Source organism: Sitophilus oryzae, unplaced genomic scaffold (genome assembly GCF_002938485.1).
Source record: "Sitophilus oryzae breed Bouriz unplaced genomic scaffold, Soryzae_2.0 scaffold_806_pilon_pilon, whole genome shotgun sequence".
In the NCBI taxonomy this organism is placed as follows: Eukaryota; Metazoa; Arthropoda; class Insecta; order Coleoptera; family Curculionidae; genus Sitophilus; species Sitophilus oryzae.
In genome coordinates this window covers 740,160-761,236 of record NW_022147424.1, presented here as the reverse complement: position 1 = coordinate 761,236, position 21,077 = coordinate 740,160, and the positions used below count along the sequence as shown (strand labels likewise).

Sequence of the window (21,077 nt, the reverse complement as noted above, 5' to 3'; positions counted from 1 at the left end):
TTAGTATTAAAAACATTGATACCCTTGGAGAAATAAAGCTTTAAAATTTTTACTGCAATTTCACAAAATTGAAAATATTTCAAAAACGTAATGTTTAAGTATAATAAACCTTAATCAAATTTACCTTTATTTTAATCGTAGAAACTAAAAATGTAATAATATACAGGGTGTTCCATTTAAAAAAATACAACTTTGATATTTTTTATTTATTTGGGACACTCTGTATCTTGTAAAAATATTTTTAAATTGTAGCTCTAATAGTCCTTCAACGAACCCCAAACTTACAATTTGTAAAAATATCATCGTTTAGCCACAATACTCCGTGTCGTATGTGGTGAACAACCCTGTATAGTTGTTCTATGTCCACGGAATATTGGAACTCCCTGTGTATTTTGTAGGTCTGCTTTGGGAAAATAAATTCTCCAAATTTTTTTTCACAAAAACTCTGCGATGTAGCGTTTTTTCTACAAGAAACAAAAATATAGTAAATACTAGAAGGACCATTTTACGAAAAGAAAATCTGACGTCGGTGGAGTCTGAAAATATTTATACTAAAATGTATGTAGGGGTGGAGGTAGTTTTCACACTTGCCGTACTTTTTCTTGATTTTTGTGAAAGCCAAATGCCAAAGCACTTAGCAAAATACAGACACCCAAAATCTCATTCAAATAGGAATAACGATTCTTAAAATATCTGAAAAAATGTGTTTATTTTTTTAAAGTTTGATGCCCTCTAGCGGACAAACGAAGCACTTTTGTATAGAGGTAAATTGTGTCCAATGAACTTATTTTAATTCCAAAACTACGTAGTAGCTCTATGTCCACGGAATATTGGGACACCCTGTATATGCTTTTAATGATAAAATTGCTGAAAATTATTGCTGACTTCTTCAAAAGCAGATGTCTTCAATAGAAGTAAACTTAAAAAAAAATCTTAAATAAAAGTCATGACAATATTTTTCAATTTTTTTATCAAAATTACAATTTTATGGCTGATATTTTTCCAAGCTTAGTTAGTTGAAAAAAATTCTTAAACCATGCTTCTAAAGTTCAAATCATCCAATGATGGCAAAAGAACATTTCTCATACATTTATTCATTTTATCAGCTGAAAATTTACAAACAGGATACGTGAGCTGTGAATTGATAGGTTATTATTACTATAAATATTCTTAGTTGTTTTTATACCTTAAATCAACTAACCTGTAAGCTGATGATTTAACCTTGCCACGAAAGTAGAAATTCGTGATTCTTTTGCCACTACAAGTAGTTACCATTCCTGTTCCTCTCTAAAGCAACCTTGCTGCCTTTTATATGGGGAATATCAAATTTAGTTTGATGTGAATTTAAGATAAAAAAATTGTGACTAAAATAGTAATTAATATTAATAATGTTATTCCGGTAATTGTAAAGTCTCAGGGCTTTGACAAAAGCCAGTATCTGAGACGCTTCTACAGAGTTTAGTTCTCCATCGTACCATCGCACAGTGCTTCGTCCCATGGACAAAAATCAAAAAATAAGTTAAAATTTACTAATATCTGAATATATAATTTTATACTTATAGCAATGTTCAACCATCCTGTATATTATTTTTCATAAACAGCGTTTTTGTTAGCAAATATTTTCACTAAAAATAAATTTTGCGATCATTATCTCATCAGTGAAAAGAATAACATTCATAGTAGTTCTGTATATTATGAAGTTAAACGGGTATGTACTTAATTGAAAGCCACTATGGATATTGTTAAACAAGGTATGTACTTTAAATTTATTTCTAAACAAGTTCGTGATTGTTTAGTTCTTATTTATTTTTTAAGATGATTCTTAAATGGGTATAAAAATTTTACGTTTTCAAACTTCAAAAAGGCATTTAAAAAAAACATATCAAAACATATCGTATTTATTGAATATTTTTGTTCCCATATTCATACACTTTTAATTTTTGTATAGTTCACCTGCGTCTGCTTGCGACGAACTTTATTTTATAATACTTTTCAGATGGAGTAAGATTGATAAGCAATGCCGATCTGGCTAATACTTGGCTTGATCATAAGGACAAGAACTCAAAATTATTAGTATTTCAAAAAATATGTTCTTATTAGATATTGATGAACCTTCCAGTCAAATGAGACACCACTTGTGCCTGAAAAAGTCCACTATGTTGGAGCGAAACGTCGAATAAAAAAAGTGTCCATCTTTCAGTTTATTATAAAATCTCATACCCAAGAAAAGGAAAAAATAATATATGCATATGGTCTATTAAAGAGGTAACTATTAACATCCGAACCCCTCATACCGACAAAATGAACAGTAACAACGCGAAAAAGTAACATATTAGAAAATGATGTACAGAAATATCTTATATGTGAGGATACTTCATCTACCTGTGATTTAGATACTATAAATTTAGAAGATTCTGTCAGCAGTGATTCTCCTGAATCAGAGTAGTTACGATCTATGCATTTTGTTGTCCTAAAGTAAATTTATAGTATCTTAAGTTTTTTTTTAATTAAATATAACATTAATGTTTCTTTTTCATTAAAGAAAAACATTTTTATCTTATATTAGGCTTATATTGTAGGAATCATGTTCTAATGTTATTTCAATTCTTTTTTATCACAGGAATTTATATATTTGCTTAGATGGAACACAGCTCCAACATTATTATTATTTATAAGATTTTTTTTTCATAAACGTGGGACTAAGAACATCACCATTTAGTACAATGAGAGTACTCATCATTTGTGTCAAATAAACCTAGTTTGAATAAATTGCTTACAATAAAAGAGAAGTTTTGGATTTTTGTCCTCTAGAGCCATATGTTCGAAGCACTGTGCATCGTTTGCTCTGCGGTTAACCCCGTGACAATCCGAAGATTGTTCTTATTTAAATCAACGAAAAATAAGCATATAAATTATATCCAATTAAAAAATCTAAAAAAGTTACGACAACTCATAAAAACATTAATTTGAAATTATTGCAGAACGTAAGTATGTCCATTAAGTATTTCTTGGAAATGGGCTTCTCGAAGGAAGAATTTTGCGTAATGCAAGTCAAGAAACGCTGGGAGACAAGGTCGATCGTGACGCTTGTGCAATTTGGACTTCGAGCCACTTATCGAACCATCTGAAAAAAATATAATAAAAACACCACATGTTTTACATGCCAAATTGGGTGTTTACGCATTTTGCGGAACATTGTTTTGCACTTGAACTCGTATTATTCTGGTTGACATGACAAAACCGCACGATAATACATCAAAAGTAAAGCATTGTTTTTGTTAGTAGGGGAGAGTCGCCTTTACAGTACCGGCTGCTAAATGGTACCTCTTCAATATCTGGTTTATAATTGCAATGGTAAAATTTGTCGTATATTTAGTAGAATGTAGAATGTAGAATGAGTAAGAGGGGAGTTAATCACTGCGACCTTAAAGATCTATTGTGCCCCTCTTCCTTACACCCCTCCACATCACACAATTTATAACCCATCATACCCCTGTTGTAGAGGGGACAAGATATTTCCCATCCTCCTCTGACAACAGTTCTTCCTCCGAGGGTACACACCCTTCCAGTGTTGGAGTTTGGCCCTCCGTGCCGCTCTTCACAGTCGAGGAGCTTGCCTCCGGCTGAGGAACACGGGAGGTGGAGGCTGGAGAATCTGTCTCCATTTTCTCCACCTCTTTAAATTAGTCTCTCCTTAGACCTGATACCGGTGTTGTCCCGTATCTATAATAGAGGATATGTCCCTCTTTCTCTATTACCTCCTTGGATTTGAGGTCAATTCCTGTGACCCTCCTCCCTCGAGTTGATAACTCGCTAACTCGATGTCTTTACATTGAAGTTCTGACCCTGGATAAGGCTCAGCAGGTAGGTGGTGTCTTTCCCTTGCTCCTCGTCAGAAAGACCGTTATGGCCGCCCCTTTAGAGATGTTTTCTCCCTTCACTGCAACCAGTTCCGGCCTTGCCAATTGTTAAGCTTAGGTGCGACCAACCAATTCATTGAGATACACAATCTATGAGGATCATGCCCACCCGAAAGTGTATCCCCGTAAAACTCGGATCGTCACTACTTCGTCCAGTATAGCTTCTTCTAGAGACGTTTGCTGGTCGGTGGTCAGAGCAAACTCTGGGAAATCCTTTGGCAGTACCGCCATTTTCACTTGTCCAGCAATAGCGGCAAAGCTGGTGATACGTCCCTGATGCTTGCCTCCCGGTGTTGGACGGCTTTTGCATCCTGGCTTTTTTCACTCCTTCCGAACAGAAGAGATGAGAGATGAGTCAGGTTGTTTCTTGGTTTCTTTACTCTCCCCTTTTCGGAGGAGTATTTTCGCTTTTGCTTTCTCTGGAGCAAGTCCTTCGTGGGGCAGTCAGAGGTATCTCCGTGCTTCTGCTCCGCTACTCTCAGAGGATCATCTAGCCCGCCTGGTTGACCCAGGCCGGGTAGACGAAACGGTAGCTTATGTCGCTTATTGGGTCTAGAGGTAGGCTCCCGACCCTTGCTGGAGAAGGTGGTAGCTTGAGTGCCACTTGTGGAAGATGATCCCAAGCAAGTGTCAGCCGCCCCTCCTGTAGTTTCCTTTCGATTTGGTCCCTGGGAACTTTCATTTGTAATGTTCCCAGTGTCGCTAGGAGGCTTCCCCACAGCTTCACAGGTGGTGTTTTTAATACTAGATCTCATAGTGTTCCCACAAGTCGCTAGAGATAGCCGGTCCACTTCTACAGAGCTCCGCATGCAGAAGTAAGGGGTAAATACAATGGGGTGCCCCCTGATGCCCCAAGGTTGAGGCCAGTAATGGCTAGTCCTCTATTTAGCCACGCATCCCTTTGGCCTGGTCATGCCATCGTATACGATTTAGGTTTTTGGTGAGGTTGTCTCCTCTTGGTCCTGGCGGTTAAGCCAAGACCCCCTCACACCCTCAACCCGCGAGATATGACCACAGTCAGTAGAGGGTGCCTGGTATGACGGACAGGGGTATCCCCGTCCGGCATCGTTATATGTCTTGGTGCAATGCCCTGGCCACGACAAAAATTGCCTACCAAAATCTCGAAGGTGAGCTTGTAGACGGTAAGAGAACCGGTTGTACAGCTCAGAAGGTACAAGGATATTTTCCAAGAAAATTTAAAGGGGATAAGCATATAGAATCAGTGGGAGGAAGCAGCGCACAATAGAACACAATGGAGAAAAACTGTTAACTTAGTTAACAACGACAACCAAAAAGTAAAGAGGCAACAAAGTAATGAGATTTTTGAATGTTCGAAGTGGGGAAGAGAGATAACATCACGTATCGGGCTTTTCAGTCACAGAAAAGCTCATGGAAGAAAATCCGCCCTGCGTAACCATCTTCTGAGGCGTGTCAAATACTTGTCAGCAGTAAATAAATCATTTACAAGTAGCACGAGTTGTACTTCTTCTTCTACTTATTATCGATCTGTTCATGTGTTAGTTTTAACGTCTCTGTATGAGTTTTTGGGAGGTACACTCGGAGGTACACTCGGAGGTACACTCGGAGGTACACTCGGAGGTACACTCGGAGGTACATCTTTTTGGAGGTCTTCCAAGCTGTCTTTTACGTAATAGCCCATATAGCACGTCCAAATAAAATTACGTTTCTACAAGGGAGACACATGAGAAACAACATATGTTAAAGTGAACCTAAGTGTTCATCTAGTTCTAACATATACATATGAGATACACGCATGTTTATATTGATAGAATTGTGTGATACAGTGTTTACTAGTTGTATACCGTATGCACTCAAGATTCTAAAGAGTTTTTTGTAACGTAACAAATAAAACTGTCTTTTCATCTTTTGGGAGGTCTTCCAAGCTGTCTTTTACGTAATAGACTATTTTCTTCAATGCGTTTTACGTCTTTTTTGTGTCTACCCCATCTTATAACGTCCTGTATTCCACATTGTTATCTGATATCTGTGTGTTCCTAATTCTGTCTTTCCTATAGTCTTTCCCATTATAGTTTTTAGGCTTTGCATTTCAGCAAAACTTGTAGAAACGTCCACAAATACGAGTAACAAATAGAAGAAATTAACAACTACTGCGTTATAAATGTAATGTTAACTAAAGCTGCATATTGAATTTTAATGAAGCCAGACCAGATCAGAGGAATTTAATGAGTGAATGTAGGCTAAATGTACGTACCTTTGTGTTTAAAAATTTATGCGAAATAATTTTGAAGGAAAAACACTTTGTTACGACACTGCGTCAGAAGGTGAAAGCTCGCCAGTAATTGTTTAAAATTTATTTGTATTACGTATTTTCGCAGCTAATAAACTTTAATAAATTAAAAAAAGTAGTCATCATCATCTTCAGCTTATTCAACCTAATTCAATTATTGTGTAGCCTCCCTCTTTGTAGTTCGGCTCATTGTTGTCTATTTTGGCTATGCAGGCCTAAGTTATCCCTGCTAATTTTCTGTGCTCGCCCTGTATATATTTCTTAAATGTTTCTTAACCAGCTAATAAGCTTAGGTATACAGGGTATCCCAGGCTGAGCGTACATTAGAAGTTTCTAAAGAACTATAAGATCTAAATCGGAGATTTTTTGCACATCATTGTTTCACAATGAGATCTATGGATTAAAAATATTTTCAATATGGCGGCACTTCCGGAAATATCGGAAGTTGACAGCAACTTTCTTATTTTAAATGGGTACCCTTATTTTTTATTACATACTTAATTTCTCCGTAAAATTTTATGTATTTTGATATCAAACAGTCTATACCTAACATTAACCGTTTTTGAGAAAAAAAAATATTTAAAATTTTTGGTCGAAAAAAACTGCCTGTCAAAAAAAATGTGTATAGCCTAAACGTCAAATTTAGTGATTACCACAGCCACTGTGACATAAAGAGAAGACATTTGGCTATCTATTTCAAAAATTAAATTGTTCGAATGTCATATAATAATGGCGGTAGCTGTCATGGAATTGAGCGATTAAAAAATTATTATAAATTATAAATCATTTTTTTCAAATGGAAACCCACTTTTTTTATTTCACTAATGAAAAGGTTTTTCAATTCGTTACTTTTTGACTATGTATATTCCTAAAATAAATCGTTTTTAAGTTATTTAAGATTTAGTTTTACAACGTATATTTTTCTTGATATCATAAAATTTTATAGAGAATTTAAGTATGTAATAAGAAAGTTGCTGTCAACTTCCGGAAGTGCCGCCATATTGAAATTATTTCTAATCGATAGATCTCATTGTGAAACTATGATGTGCAAAAAATCTCCGAGCTAGATATTGTAGTTCTCTAAAAACTTCTAATGCACGCTTAGTCTAGGACACCCTGTATAATGTACCTAAATCACATGCATTTGTTTTAATAAAATTAAACTAATAAGCTTAAGAATATTTGAGAAAGTCAAGGTAAAATATGATAGTTAGGTACATACTAAACAGCTAAAAGCAATTAAATACAAATGTCATGTAAAATAAGTATTCCGAAACATAACCAGATTGTTTAAATTTTGTCGTGTTTATCCGAAAATGGAGGTAAAATTGAAGTTGAATCCTTGTTATAATCCTTGAACCACATCGGTGACACTAATACCAAAAGTATACTTAAAATATATAAAATACAAAAGCCAAGGTTTCGGTTACCGCACTGTATAAAGCAGAGTACTTCTAAAGTATTATACAGGGCGGGTCTTAAATATGTGCAAATTGTTTTAGAAGTGGTATATTATTTTGACCCCAGAAACACGTATACAGGGTGGCTCGAACTGTATTCCGGAACTTCGGCATCATATTCTGCAGATAAAAATAAGTAAAAAAGTTCGTATAGATGTATGTTCGTATAGATGTATGCTTAGTTCCGGAGATACAAGGTGTTTGGTTGTGATAATTTCTGAAGTAACGTAAAATATTTGAATAAAAATTGGTGTCTGGGAGTTTTTTGACATGGGAAATTTGATTTTGATGTCAATATGACTCCTACTTGTAGAAGGCGCCACCTACATATTTTTAACTGGTTTGAAAAGTAATAACTTTTCGTCCGTACCTGTATAAAACTACTCAGTAAAAAAATATACATTTACGACATTTTTTACGTAAAAAAAGTTTCTTGGTAAAAATCGCCACGAGTAATGGTTCTCGAGATATTTGGAATTGAAATTATCAATACCTGTCATCATTGACATAAATTAAACATGTTGACTAAACTGTTATTAGGCTAAAATCATAAATTTGAAATGTTTTTGTGCTAAAAGTTCAACAGAAATTGTTTTATCGTCATTTTTTCGAAGAAAAATTTATGATTGATTTAAAAAAATAAAAAGTTTCCAAATTTATCATTTCAGTCAAATAGCTATCTACTCAACATGTTTATTTTTTGTCAATAATGACATGTATTGACAAGAGACATTTTTTACGTAAAAATCACAAAAATGTATATTTTTAAACGGTTTTATTTAGCTCGACCCGTACGGTATTTATTTATTTGTTTGGGTAAAATTAGAAATTGAAATTTAAGTACCTTCCTGTTGTCAGATTGATCTGAAATTTGGTACATACCTTTAGTTCCGATGACAATACAATATAGTAATATCAATAACATTGTAAATCTAAGATGGCCGCCGGTACAAAATGGCGGATTTCATATTTTTCCTCAACCCCCTCAATATGGGTATCAAATGAAAGGGCTACACTAGTAGAATACTGTGATTATGACAAAATTTAAAATCCAAGATGGACGTCGTTACAAAATGGCGTATTAGGTGAGGGCATGAGTAGTCGTGTCCAGAACAGTTGTATCCAAGATTGTGTGACGTTAGAAGGACAGATAAAAAAAATAGGTGATTAGATGTACCTACGTAGTTAGCGGTAGCTTTACAACCCAAGTTAAGGTAATAGGTTAAAACGTGCTGAGGACTGTATGGCATTAGGGTGGCTAAAAATGTAATGTCGCAAGCGTTTTCCCCTCAAGATTGGGCGCCTCTTGTATAATATAGCCTTGCCCCTCTACTGGACCTCTGGGGGGGTCGACCGTTAAAATGTCCATTACTCGTGGGAACTTCAAAACCCAAGTGATGAGTTTGCAACAGACAAAGCGTTAAGGGTATACCCCACTAATCAGCAAGTAAACAATCACAACGCTGCTGTTTTAAATCTGTTCCGGAATAAGGGATCTCGAATTTATACCATTAAAGCACAGGACCAACTAATTGACGCCACACGAAATACAGATAATTTAAATTTAGCAAATATAATACCAACAGATATAAATAAGACTGGAGGCTTACCATCAGTACTTGAAATATTTGTAGGAGCAAAATAATGTTGCGGTCCAACATTGACGTTACAAAAGGATTGGTAAATGGTGCTATAGGCCACATTACAGAAATTGTTTGGCCTCAGTTCCGTCGAACCCAAATGTACGAAACAGATGTAGGTACCATCAGTTTGGATTGACTTTGGCAGAGACGGCATACACGTTATACACCCGAAAGCCATACAGTTTCCAGCAAAATTCAATTATGGTACGGCTGAAAGAAGAATGTTACCCTTAATTTTGTCATGGGCATCCATCGTCTATAAAATGCAGGGCAGCACAGTCGACCATGCAGTAGTGTATTTGGGCTCAAAATTGTTTGAGGAAGGGCAAGCATACGTGGCTCTAAGTCGAGTCAAGTCTCTGGAAGGGCTATGTATTGAGGAATTAGATTGTAATAAATTATCAGGTAAAAAACCATGTAATAATGATGCACTAAATGAATTAAATAGAATGAGGAATATTCGGTAGGCATTTCCGTTAAATACTAAAAACTAGAAAATAAAAAATCGGTAAAAAAACTTTACCGATTTTTTATCATATTTATTATATTTTATAAAAAGTTAAACGGTTTTATCTTATGTGCACTGAAAACTAGAAAATAATAATAACAATTAGGTATTTTGAACTTCTAGTTCAGAAATATTTTATTACTAGGCAGAATAGCTTTTAGGCATATTAGACTAAAATAAAAACGTGGGGCCCCTCTGAAATCCTACCTATGGCAAAGCATATCTTTATACTTTGGTAGATCATGAGCTCGGCGTTCGCTGGTGAAGCCGCCACGGCTGGTTATTGATTGTCAAAATCTCCAGCTACGATTATAGTAAGTCGATGCAATCCACACTTAGTATAGAAGAAAGTATTACAGTAATAGTTAATGGGCCCCACGTTTTTATTTCAGTCTAATATGCCTAAAAGCTATTCTGCCTAGTACTAAAATATGTCTGAACTAGAAGTTCAAAATACCTAATTGTTATTATTATTTTCTAGTTTTCAGTGCACATAAGATAAAACCGTTTAACTTAAAAGTTTTTTTGCCGATTTTTTATTTTACTTGGTAGTTTTATACAGGTACGGACGAAAAGTTATTACTCTTCATAACACTTAAAACACATGTAGGTGGCGCTTCCTACAAATAGGAGTATTATTGACATGGAAATCAAATTTCTCATCCAAGTTTTCTCAAACTCCCAGACACCAATTTTCATCCAAATATTGATTCGGGAATTACTTGAAACAATCGAAATAAAAGTTAAAGTTCTACACCCTGTATCTTCGAAACTAAGCATTCTAGGACATACATTAATACGAACGTTTTTTACTTATTTTTATCTACAGGATATGCTGCCGAAGTTGCCGGAATAAAGTATGGACCACTCTGTATTTTATACATATCCAAGAAGAATAAAGAATTGCTATTGATTTTATTTTATATTAATTTATTTCGCCGAAATAAATTCAAACTTGTATTCTAACAAAATACCGTTCTATAACCTTTGATATCTTATTAATAAATATTTGATTCTAAAGTTCAAATTTAATAAAAAAATATATTCAAAAACTGGTTTTAAGCTATAAAACATATCAAAATTACAGTGTCAAATAAATAAATTTAACCACCTTCGCCATATTGTCCATATTAATGTATTAAATACATATAATATATTATTTATTACTGTTATACTCTATTTATCTTCACATTTTTTAAAAATATATGTACAGGGTGTGAAAAAAATTGTATATCTAACTACAAACTAAAATAAAACAAGAATTTCCTATGAACATATACTCTAAAATTCTTCCCGAAGAAGTTACTTAAAGCACAGAATATCTAGCACGCAGCTAGATATTTTGTGCTTATAGCCCTCGAAAGGGTAAATAAAAATAATATATTTTCTTTATTTTTAAGGACATTGGTAAACCGTTTTTCTTGAAATTTGGTACTTTACACACATTTTAACGCTAAAGCGAATGGCGATAGTGTAAAATTCCGTAACAGCCTTGAAAAGGTACTTTCCATTATGATAGGGAGTACTAGTGGTGGTACTTTTTCTATCCTTATAGATACAGTAATTTCAGTAAAATGAGAATTAAAGCTAAGATTTTTTGTGTAAAAAATGTGCTCTTCGTTCAGTTCGAAACGGCAAACGTTTCTCAGGATATTTGCGTTTAAAAGTTACAAAGTTTTCGTAAATATTCTTAAAGACGCTTTACATACACGTAAATAGTAGTTACCAGGGGCGCATATACGGGAGGGGTAATGGGGGTAATTACCCCTCCCAGAAAGAAATTAATTTATTTTAATTATTTCTTTCGAAAATCGACAACTATGAAACTATGAACCTTTCCCGGACACAAACGGTACATTGTCAGATAGGAAATTGTAGAGAGAAACAAGCCCTATAACATAGGATACAACATTTTAATGAACAATGCTTTCCATAAAATCAATAAAATGAAAAATATACGAAGTAATATACATGTAACCTACTGATTTCTTTCGAAAATCGACGATGAAACTATGAACCCTTCCCGGACACAAACGGTACATTGTGAGACCGGAAATTGTAGAGAGAAACAAGGCCTATAACATAGGATACAACATTTTAATGAACAGTTCTTTCCATAAAATCAATAAAATGAAAAATATACGAAATAATATACATGTAACCTACTGATTTCTTTCGAAAATTGACGATGAAACTATGAACCCTTCCCGGACACAAACGGTACATTGTCAGATAGGAAATTGTAGAGAGAAACAAGCCCTATAACATAGGATACAACATTTTAATGAACAATGCTTTCAATAAAATCAATATAATGAAAAATATATACGAAATAATATACATGTACTGATTTCTTTCGAAAATCGATAACTATGAAACTATGAACCCTTCCCGGACAGAAGAGGTACATTTGTGAAACAGGAAATTGTAGAGAGAAACAAGGCCTATAACATAGGATACAACATTTTAACGAACAGTGCTTTCCATAAAATCGATATAATAAAAAAATATACGAAATAATATACATGTACTGATTTCTTTCGAAAATCGACAACTATGAAACTATGAACCCTTCCCGGACACAAACGGTACATTGTAAAACAGGAAATTGTAGAGAGAAACATGCCCTATACAGGGGCGTATATACGGGAGGGGTAATGGGTGTAATTACCCCTCCCAGAAAGATAAGATAAAATTTGGTATAAAATAAAATAAAATTGTTACAAAAAAGTTAATAATACAAATTAAAACAGAATATCCAAACCAATCCAAGTAGATTTTTTCCACAGTTACAATACCTTCCAGCAAAAATTTAATTCAAATTTAGTACTTTTTTGAATATTCCCACTACCCCTCCCAGACTCAATCTCTAGATGCACCACTGGTAGTTATAATTTTTTATCCAAACCAATCAAGTAGATTTTTTCCACAGTTACAATACCTTTCCAGCAAAATTTAATTCAAATTTAGTACTTTTTGTGAATATTCACACAGCCCCCCCCAGACTAGCGAGTTACGTTTTAAAAAATATTCAGAAATTATTATTTCAAGGAATTTATTACGAGTAGAAAAAATATTGTTCTGGGTTGGCGTTGGTTTCTATGTAATTTTGACAAATAAATAAAGCTGTCTCTTTAGTTGTCAGTTTTGAGTCAATCTTCTTTAATTCTCTTTCGCGTCGATTGCTGATTGAATTGGAGCCAGAAATGGCTCAAAACGAAATAAGTAAATTACCAACAGATATTCAGGCTGAGGCGACAAACGCCATATCCAAACTACTTCCATTTAAATCCCGAATAACTTATGAAAAGGAATACAAAAATTTTCAAAAATGGAAGTAATTAAAAAACGTGCGAGAAGAAATAAAGTATTTAACCTATCCTCGCTGTTAAAGTATCATTTACGGTTAAACAACGGTTAAAGTACTATTTAATCTACTATTTTTGATAGATATAAAACAATTTTAACAGTTGCTATGGAAAAAATTATCATATTGTGTTTTATTATTAAAACACAAGAAATAGACAGGGATAAAATACCTCTTATATGGTTACTGATGTATATACTTACACCAAAATTTCTTCTTAGTTGCAAAATTTGGCAAAATCATCTTGCAAATCTAGTCCAATTTGAAACAACGTAAAAACACCAGTTTGTACTAGTTTGTAGTTAGTTTTTGAAATTAAATCCGAATTTATACACTACACTTTCACTTGAGTCTAGGCAACTAACAATACAGCACTGATGAAGTAATTGCGGGACATCCGAATGCGCTCCTTTCAATAAAACTTGGTACTTGATTTCGTAAGTCTGCAAATAAAATAAATAATATTAGTTATTATAATTTGTATTAAATTATTTTTTAAATATAGAAATAAAAAAATATACATATATTAGTTTTTTTAAATGTAATATTTTCTTAGTTCCTTCTATATTATATATTAGTCAAAAATCTTTTTTTGACTAATATATAATATAGAATTTTTTATTTTGCACCAAATTGTCTAAAATTACAGGTACATAATATACAGAGTGAACAGAATATTAGATTCTCGTTCCAACCATTTTAATTAAATATACTGGGTGCGTCTCAAAAAGTGGCTCACCCCTATAACTTTAATCATATTTTTTTCAGATAAAACAACGAGATTTGGTATGTTAGTATATGACATAAATTGGGGATTGATTGACGTATTCAGTTGTTGGTACTTGATTTTTAAGTCGGAAATGAAATACAACTTTTAGTTATTTTAATTTGTACCTGGTTATTTTTTACTTTATTCGAATAAAAAATGATATTCATATGAATTTTAAATGACATATTTCTATGTTTCTTTTTTTGACATAGTCATCAAAAAAGCAAAAAATAATTCATTTTGCAACCAAATTGTCAAAAATTGTTGGTAGATAATTGACAGATAACAGAATGCTTTAAAAAAAGTTGTCAATCTTTCTAATTGAGATTCGCTTATACAAAATTGTATTAAAAATATACAGTTTAGGTAGCCATAGCATTTTAAAAAACTATGTTCTTTAGATATAGGGGCCTTGGATAAATTGTAGTCACTTATATATATACCCCGATATATATAGCTATATATATATATATATATATATATACATACAGGGCGAGACAAGTATAATTTTAAATATAGTTCTCCACCTATTTTTAAATATAGTTTTCCACCTATTATTATATATATATATTATAGTATTCCTGGTGTTTCTCAAAAGTGAAAGAATAAAATAACGAGATTTGGTATGTTAATATATAACATAAATGAGGATTGACTGACATCAATCAGTCACTTCCTGTTTCACCTAAAATGACTACAACTTTTGATTTTCAAATGGTACCCTCGGTATTTTTTTTACTTTACTTGAATATAAAATATGTTAATGAATGACATATATGTAAAACTTTTGACATTTTCAATTAACAAAAATAGCAATTTAAATTTCAATCTAGAGTGCCATGGCCACAAATGTAGCGACAATCTGACTCGAAATACCGAAGTGTGTGGTACCAAATTATTCGTAAAAAAATGCTTTTCAAATATGCCAATGAACCACCCTTGTTCCATTTGAAAAAAACTGAGTTATGATTAAAAATTTGATTTGGTCATCTTTTAACTGACCAGGATAAAACACGAAAAATATTAGACGAAGAAATCTATTTTTCCAAGGCTCCTTGGTTAAAAATTAGTGTTTTAACACAGCCGTGGCACTCTAGATTGAGATTTAAAATACGATTTTTTTTAAAGGGATAATGTCATAAGTTGACATATAATATGTCATTCTATTCAGAGTGTCATTTTCTATTGAATAAAATGTTACTGTATCGAAATAAGTTTGAGGAACACCCTGTATAGGGCGAATAAAAACTAGAAATTACAGCAGATAGTTCTATAGTATTAAATGAATGACTTTGATTTTGGTCCTCATCAACATACCTACATAAACACTACTTTTATTATTTTTCTAATGTCACTGCCATTGAAAAGACGTATTATTATTGATTATAGACAATTACTCCAGCAGAGATGGATTTTAGTCGAGAAATTGATCCCTACCCACGTTCATTTAAAGCAACAATAGCCGATAAACTTATAATGGAGAAAAATGTTTACTAATTTTTCAAGCTCCCTGGTACACTAAACAATACACAACAATTTGGAATGGTTCTTATTAGAAATTTCCGAAGATTATAAAATACTGATCTAGAATAAAAATTTGAGTGTACTTTGACTGCCGTGCTATATTTTGATAACTTTATCGTTCCGTAAAGAACCTTTGAATTGAAATTCACTGGTAATCTATTTTAATACAATCCACAAAGGATATATTATCACTAGCAATGAACAAGTAGTGAATAGCTATGTATACCGGGTGCGTCTCAAAAGTGGCTCACCCCTTGGCTCACCCCTATAACTTTTTTATTTTCTCAGATAAAAATCGAAATTTGGTATATTAATATATGACATAAATTAGGATTGATTGACATATTCAATTGTTTTCTCTCACTTCCTGTTTCACCGGAAATGACTACAACTTTTGATTTTTAAATGGCACCCTCGGTATATTTTTACTTTATTCGATAGAAAACGACACTCTGAATAGAATGACATACCATATGTCAACTTTTGACATTTTCGAATATGGTTTATTTGAAATTGCATCATATGCGATTCATAAAGATAATTTGGCTCGAAATAGCAAGTGTGTGGTACCAAATTATTCGCAAAAAAATGCTTTTTCCAAATATGCTAATGAGCCACCCTCGTTCCATTTGAAAAAATTGAGATATGATGAAAAATACGATTTGGGCATCTTTTAACCGACCTGGACAAGACACGAATAACATTAGACGATCAAATCTATTTTTCCAAGACTCTTTGATTAAAAATTAGTGTTTTTAACGCAGCCATGGCACTCTAGATTGAAATTTAAAATTCAATTTTGTTTTAAGCAAAAATGTCAAAAGTTGACATATGATATGTCATTCTATTTAGAATGCCATTTTCTATCGAATAAAGTAAAAATATATCGGGGATCAGGGGCGCAACTAGACATATACTTTTAGGGCGGCTCAAGTCTTTTGGGGTGGCTTAGGTCACTATAAGATAAGATTCATGTGACGTTAAAACCAATTTTATACGACACGCACTTGTCATCTGGGGGGGCTTAGCCCCCCCTGGCCCCTCCTAGTTGCGCCTCTGCCGAGGATACCATTTAAAAATTAAAAGTTGTAGCCATTTCCGGTGAAACAGGAAGTGACAGAAAACAATTGAATACGTCAATCAATCCTAATTTATGTCATATGCTAACATACCAAATCTCGTTTTTTATCTGATAAAATAGAAAAGTTATAGGGGTGAGCCATTTTTGAGACGCACCCGGTATATTCATTCCTGCTTTTAATTTACCATAATGATTATTTAATATCACCTGGTACGATAATGATGTTTGGAATTTTTGACTGTAAATTACCATCACTTCTATCAAACTAGAAACAATAGGAATCATTGACAAAATCATTATTTTATCCATTTAGATATATTCCATTGTCATCGTTTAGATATATTCCATTGTTCAGATTGAAGCTATTGTATTTTTTATGGTTTATCAATTTGTTACATTGCAGTAAGCAGGGGAGGATTCCAAAACATAACCAACCTTTATTCATTATAAATATTAAATCAAAGATTTTCCTTGATTTAAGTAAAAACAATCTTCGGATGTGTCTCCTCAACGAACACCTCAGTAGGCTCAAGCTGAAGAACAACGGCGAACGGCGAATGCAGATTCTGTGGAGAAAATGGGGAACTACCAGAACCAGGGTTGCCACCCGTCCCGATTTTGATCCAAAAGTCCTGCGTCCCCACGCAAAGCCCTAATGTCCCGATTTTTATTTGTTTAATAGCCACGTTTTTTTAAACATTAAAATTCTAAAATTTATTATTAAAAATACATGTTTATTAATTTTTTGAATTTAAAAACAGTTCTTTTCCACGAATTAATTAAAAAAGTAGATATATTGATACTCTGTTTAATGAATATTCGATAATAAAAACTTACCTAAACGAAATTTGCCAATAAGAATATAAAAATTAGGGATAAAAAATTAAAGTATTTTTAAAACTAGAATAAATTATATGCCTATTACATTGTTTAAGGTTGTTATTGTTTTGGTCAGGTTGACACAATGATAACAATACACAATATATACAACTTACAATTCCCTACATACGAGGCGTTTCGGAAAAAATAAGAAGGATAGGAAAACAATATAACATACGAACATCTTTCAAAACACAAAATACACTTAGATCCATTTTATCATTTTTATCACATACTAAGCCAATGAATACAGAACAACAAACAAAAAATGTAATATACCAAATACCCTGTGAATGCGATAAATTTTACATTGGTGAAACATCCAGACCTTAAATGTTAGAATTAAAAAACATAAAGATTATTTAAGAAAGGGAGATTTTCACAAATCTAAGATTTGTCAGCATTCCTGGGACACAGGGCACAGAATAAATTTTAATAACGCCAAAATTATAATGAAAGAAGCGATAGCCTCTTAAAGAAAAATAAAAGAGGCTTTTTTAATTCAATCTAATAAAATAAATGTATTGCTCATGCATCTCTAGATGTTAGTAATGTATGGCAATCGCTTCTTTGATTTTAAAGAACATAACATACGTAAAATTAAAAATAATCATACAGAAAGTTTGAGGCTTTTTGGTTTTACCTTATTAAGTAATTGTTATCAGGTAGTAATTGTTAATTTTGAAGTTTAACTTGTTATAATGTCATTTTAACAGAACGTCAACGGTTTCTTGTAGACGTATCTGTTTTAAAAAAGTAAAGTGTTCTCGAATAGTTGAATTTAAATATTTTAAATAGTTTTTTCTTTATTTTCCGAAACGTTAAGCATGTTTTTCTTTGTCAGGCAAATTTGTATAACTGTAAACATAACTTCTGACAAGCAGTATTTTCTTGCAGTGCAGTGGCGAAATACCCATAAAGGATTTTTTTTGGAGAGATTCTACCATTCCCTGGCCACGACACTATAGCCAGGGATAAGAAAATGAGATGCTGCTTAGACCCAGCCAAAAAAAAAATGACAGAGGTTTGTCCCACTTCAATAAACATCATTCAGATATTAAGAAGTAGTTTATACTTATTTTAAATGTATTTATTATGCTCATTTATCTCAAATGGGGTGTGAAATATTTATTGTATAATCTCTGTTCTGTTCTCTGTCGCGAGTCGAAACATAAAGTCCAAAAACGAGATCAATCACTTCAATCATACTATTCTATATGTAATAAAAATAAAGAAAGCCTGTCGGTCTGTTATACTTTCGTTTATAAAACAATTTCCACACCACACTGGTTCTAACTATATGCCCCCTATCTACGTCATTAGGCTATTAGAATTATACCAATATTTTCATAATAAAAACACGCAGTCTCGTTTATATGCATCCCATTATAATTTTCGTTGTCGGTAGAGTGAAACATTAACCGTTGCAAAATCATTATGCGATGCACTTTCACTGATCAAAATCGTTTGGTTTATTGCTGATGGTTGAAGCTACAACTTAATTTTTTTTAAATACGGACCTGTATTTTTTATTTCGGGTTTTGAGAGAATTGGTTCTCCTCCTAGATCATATCGGTGGTTTCACCCTTTTGGAACTGGAATTTCGAAAAATTCCTTCTTATCGAACCTCTACACCCTAGAATCAACCTGTATGCCAAAATTGAGATTCTTACGTTGAGTGGTTTGAGCAGGATCGTGATTAATCAGTATGTCAGTCACTTAAGGATTTTATATACCTATTAGTATAGATAAAGACAACGAAACAAGACACAGTCCGCTGCAACGATTTCGTAAAAGATTGTTAATCGCAAACTTTCAATATATTGCTTGCTGAATAATTAGTGTTGAAAGGCAGAACCATTGTCTTTACATACATTTTTTCCAGCGCATTAAACGGAACAAATATTACAACCAAATTTTAAAACGATTTAAGCGAATTGACAAATATAATATTACTTTACGCAATGAAAACAATACCATACTCGATAAAAGCATTTACAACCTATTATTTGGCATTTCGGTAGTTTCCTCGTATGTAGAATATATTATCAACTTTATAATAAATTTCGAAATATTTTTTAATGATTATTACCTTATGCGTAAAAGGACGAAAATGTTTTATTAAAAAGTCAACTGAAGCATTAAAATAGAGCGGTATATTTAACAATATGTAGGTACTTCGAAACCAGTACTTTACTTTCTCTTTGTAACTGATATAGATTCTGTAGTGTAATTATGAACTATTTATACAATTAATAGCAGTAGTGACATAGTTTGGTGGATTGGAATGGAATATTTTTAAATAAGAGATCTTCGCACGTGGAAATCAACTTAATTCATTTCACTAGTCCGACAAAGTAGCAAAATAAGCGTTCGGCATTTAACGTTTTATGTAAAACTGGCTAAGTAGTTTTACACAAATGAAGAAGGAAATTAAAGATAATAGTTATTTTTTATACAAGACGATAAAATGGTATTTTATCGTCGACCGAAAAGATTAACTCGCGAGTGAATTAATTTCGGGAGACGATAATGCAATTTTATCGTCGTGTATAAAACACATAGCTTTTTCCATAGCGAGTTACGTTTTAAAAAATATTCAGAAATTATTATTTCAAGGAATTTATTACGAGTAGAAAAAATATTGTGCTGGGTTGGCCTTGGTTTCTATGTAGTGTTGTAAATGGAAATATTGGAAATTTCCAAACGTGTCTCGGAAATATTGGAAATATTGGGAATATTGGAAATATTTTTAAAAATACTTAAATCATGTCATTAACGATTCAAACCCGATGTTTATTAATATATCTTTCATATTTTGTAAACCTATAAACATTAAACTTACTATAGAACAGTTTTACAAACATATAATATGGTGAATATATCGAGTTTGAGGATTCACCTACTTATTTGCAACCTCCCATTTCTACAGGGAAGTCCCAAGCTCGTAGGTCGTAGCGATAGCGTAGGAGAATCCCTATGATCGACATTTATTTTGCTGTAAAAGCATTTTGTGATATTAGAAGGGTAATTCAGAATAATCTTGCATTGTCCTCAACCAATTCATTGAAACCCAAATTCTTTCTGCCATAGAATGCATACAAAAATAAACTCAATATAAAGGAGCAAGAAATAATAGATGAAATAGCAGATTACCGTTGTAGAAGTGGTAAGTTATTTGGAAATAACTTCATATGAAAAAGTAGTTTTGATAACCCAGTCTCCTGGAAGTGGAAAGGACTGTGTTCTTCATCTTCATTATCACAAGTAGCGTCACGAATTTTGATGACGTCAGCATCTTCGGCTGCCACGGAACGCAGTTTTAGCGTTTATAGTCATATTCATTCAAAAAAGAGAAACAGGCTTACTAATGATAGAGCCGCTAAGCTACTCTATGTATCCCACGATGAAAACTTGCTGAAGAAAATAGGAAACGGCAATAGATCAATTTTTATTTCCGATACTATTGAAGATTTTGAGGAAGTAGACTGGCAAGAAGATGTTATTGAGTGTGATGCTGATGACAGCGATGAAGATATGCCTCTAGCTCGACTAGTGTATCAAAAATATTTTTTTTTGTACAAATTTAACCTTAATTTATTTTTCAATTTGAAGAATAACTCATTTTGTGTTTTGCGATGATTTGCGATGTTTTGT

The 21,077-nt window shown here is 32.9% G+C and overlaps 1 protein-coding gene across 1 annotated transcript in view; it reads right to left on the bottom strand.

The window, feature by feature from the left end:
- Positions 1–21,077, bottom strand: part of LOC115888704 (scavenger receptor class B member 1) — a 165,561-nt gene that overhangs the window by 133,281 nt on the left and 11,203 nt on the right. Inside the window, exon 2 of the mRNA XM_030908503.1 lies at positions 13,371–13,610. Coding sequence (XP_030764363.1) covers positions 13,371–13,410 — 40 coding nt within the window. The 5' untranslated portion in view covers positions 13,411–13,610. The remainder of the gene's footprint in view (positions 1–13,370; positions 13,611–21,077) is intronic.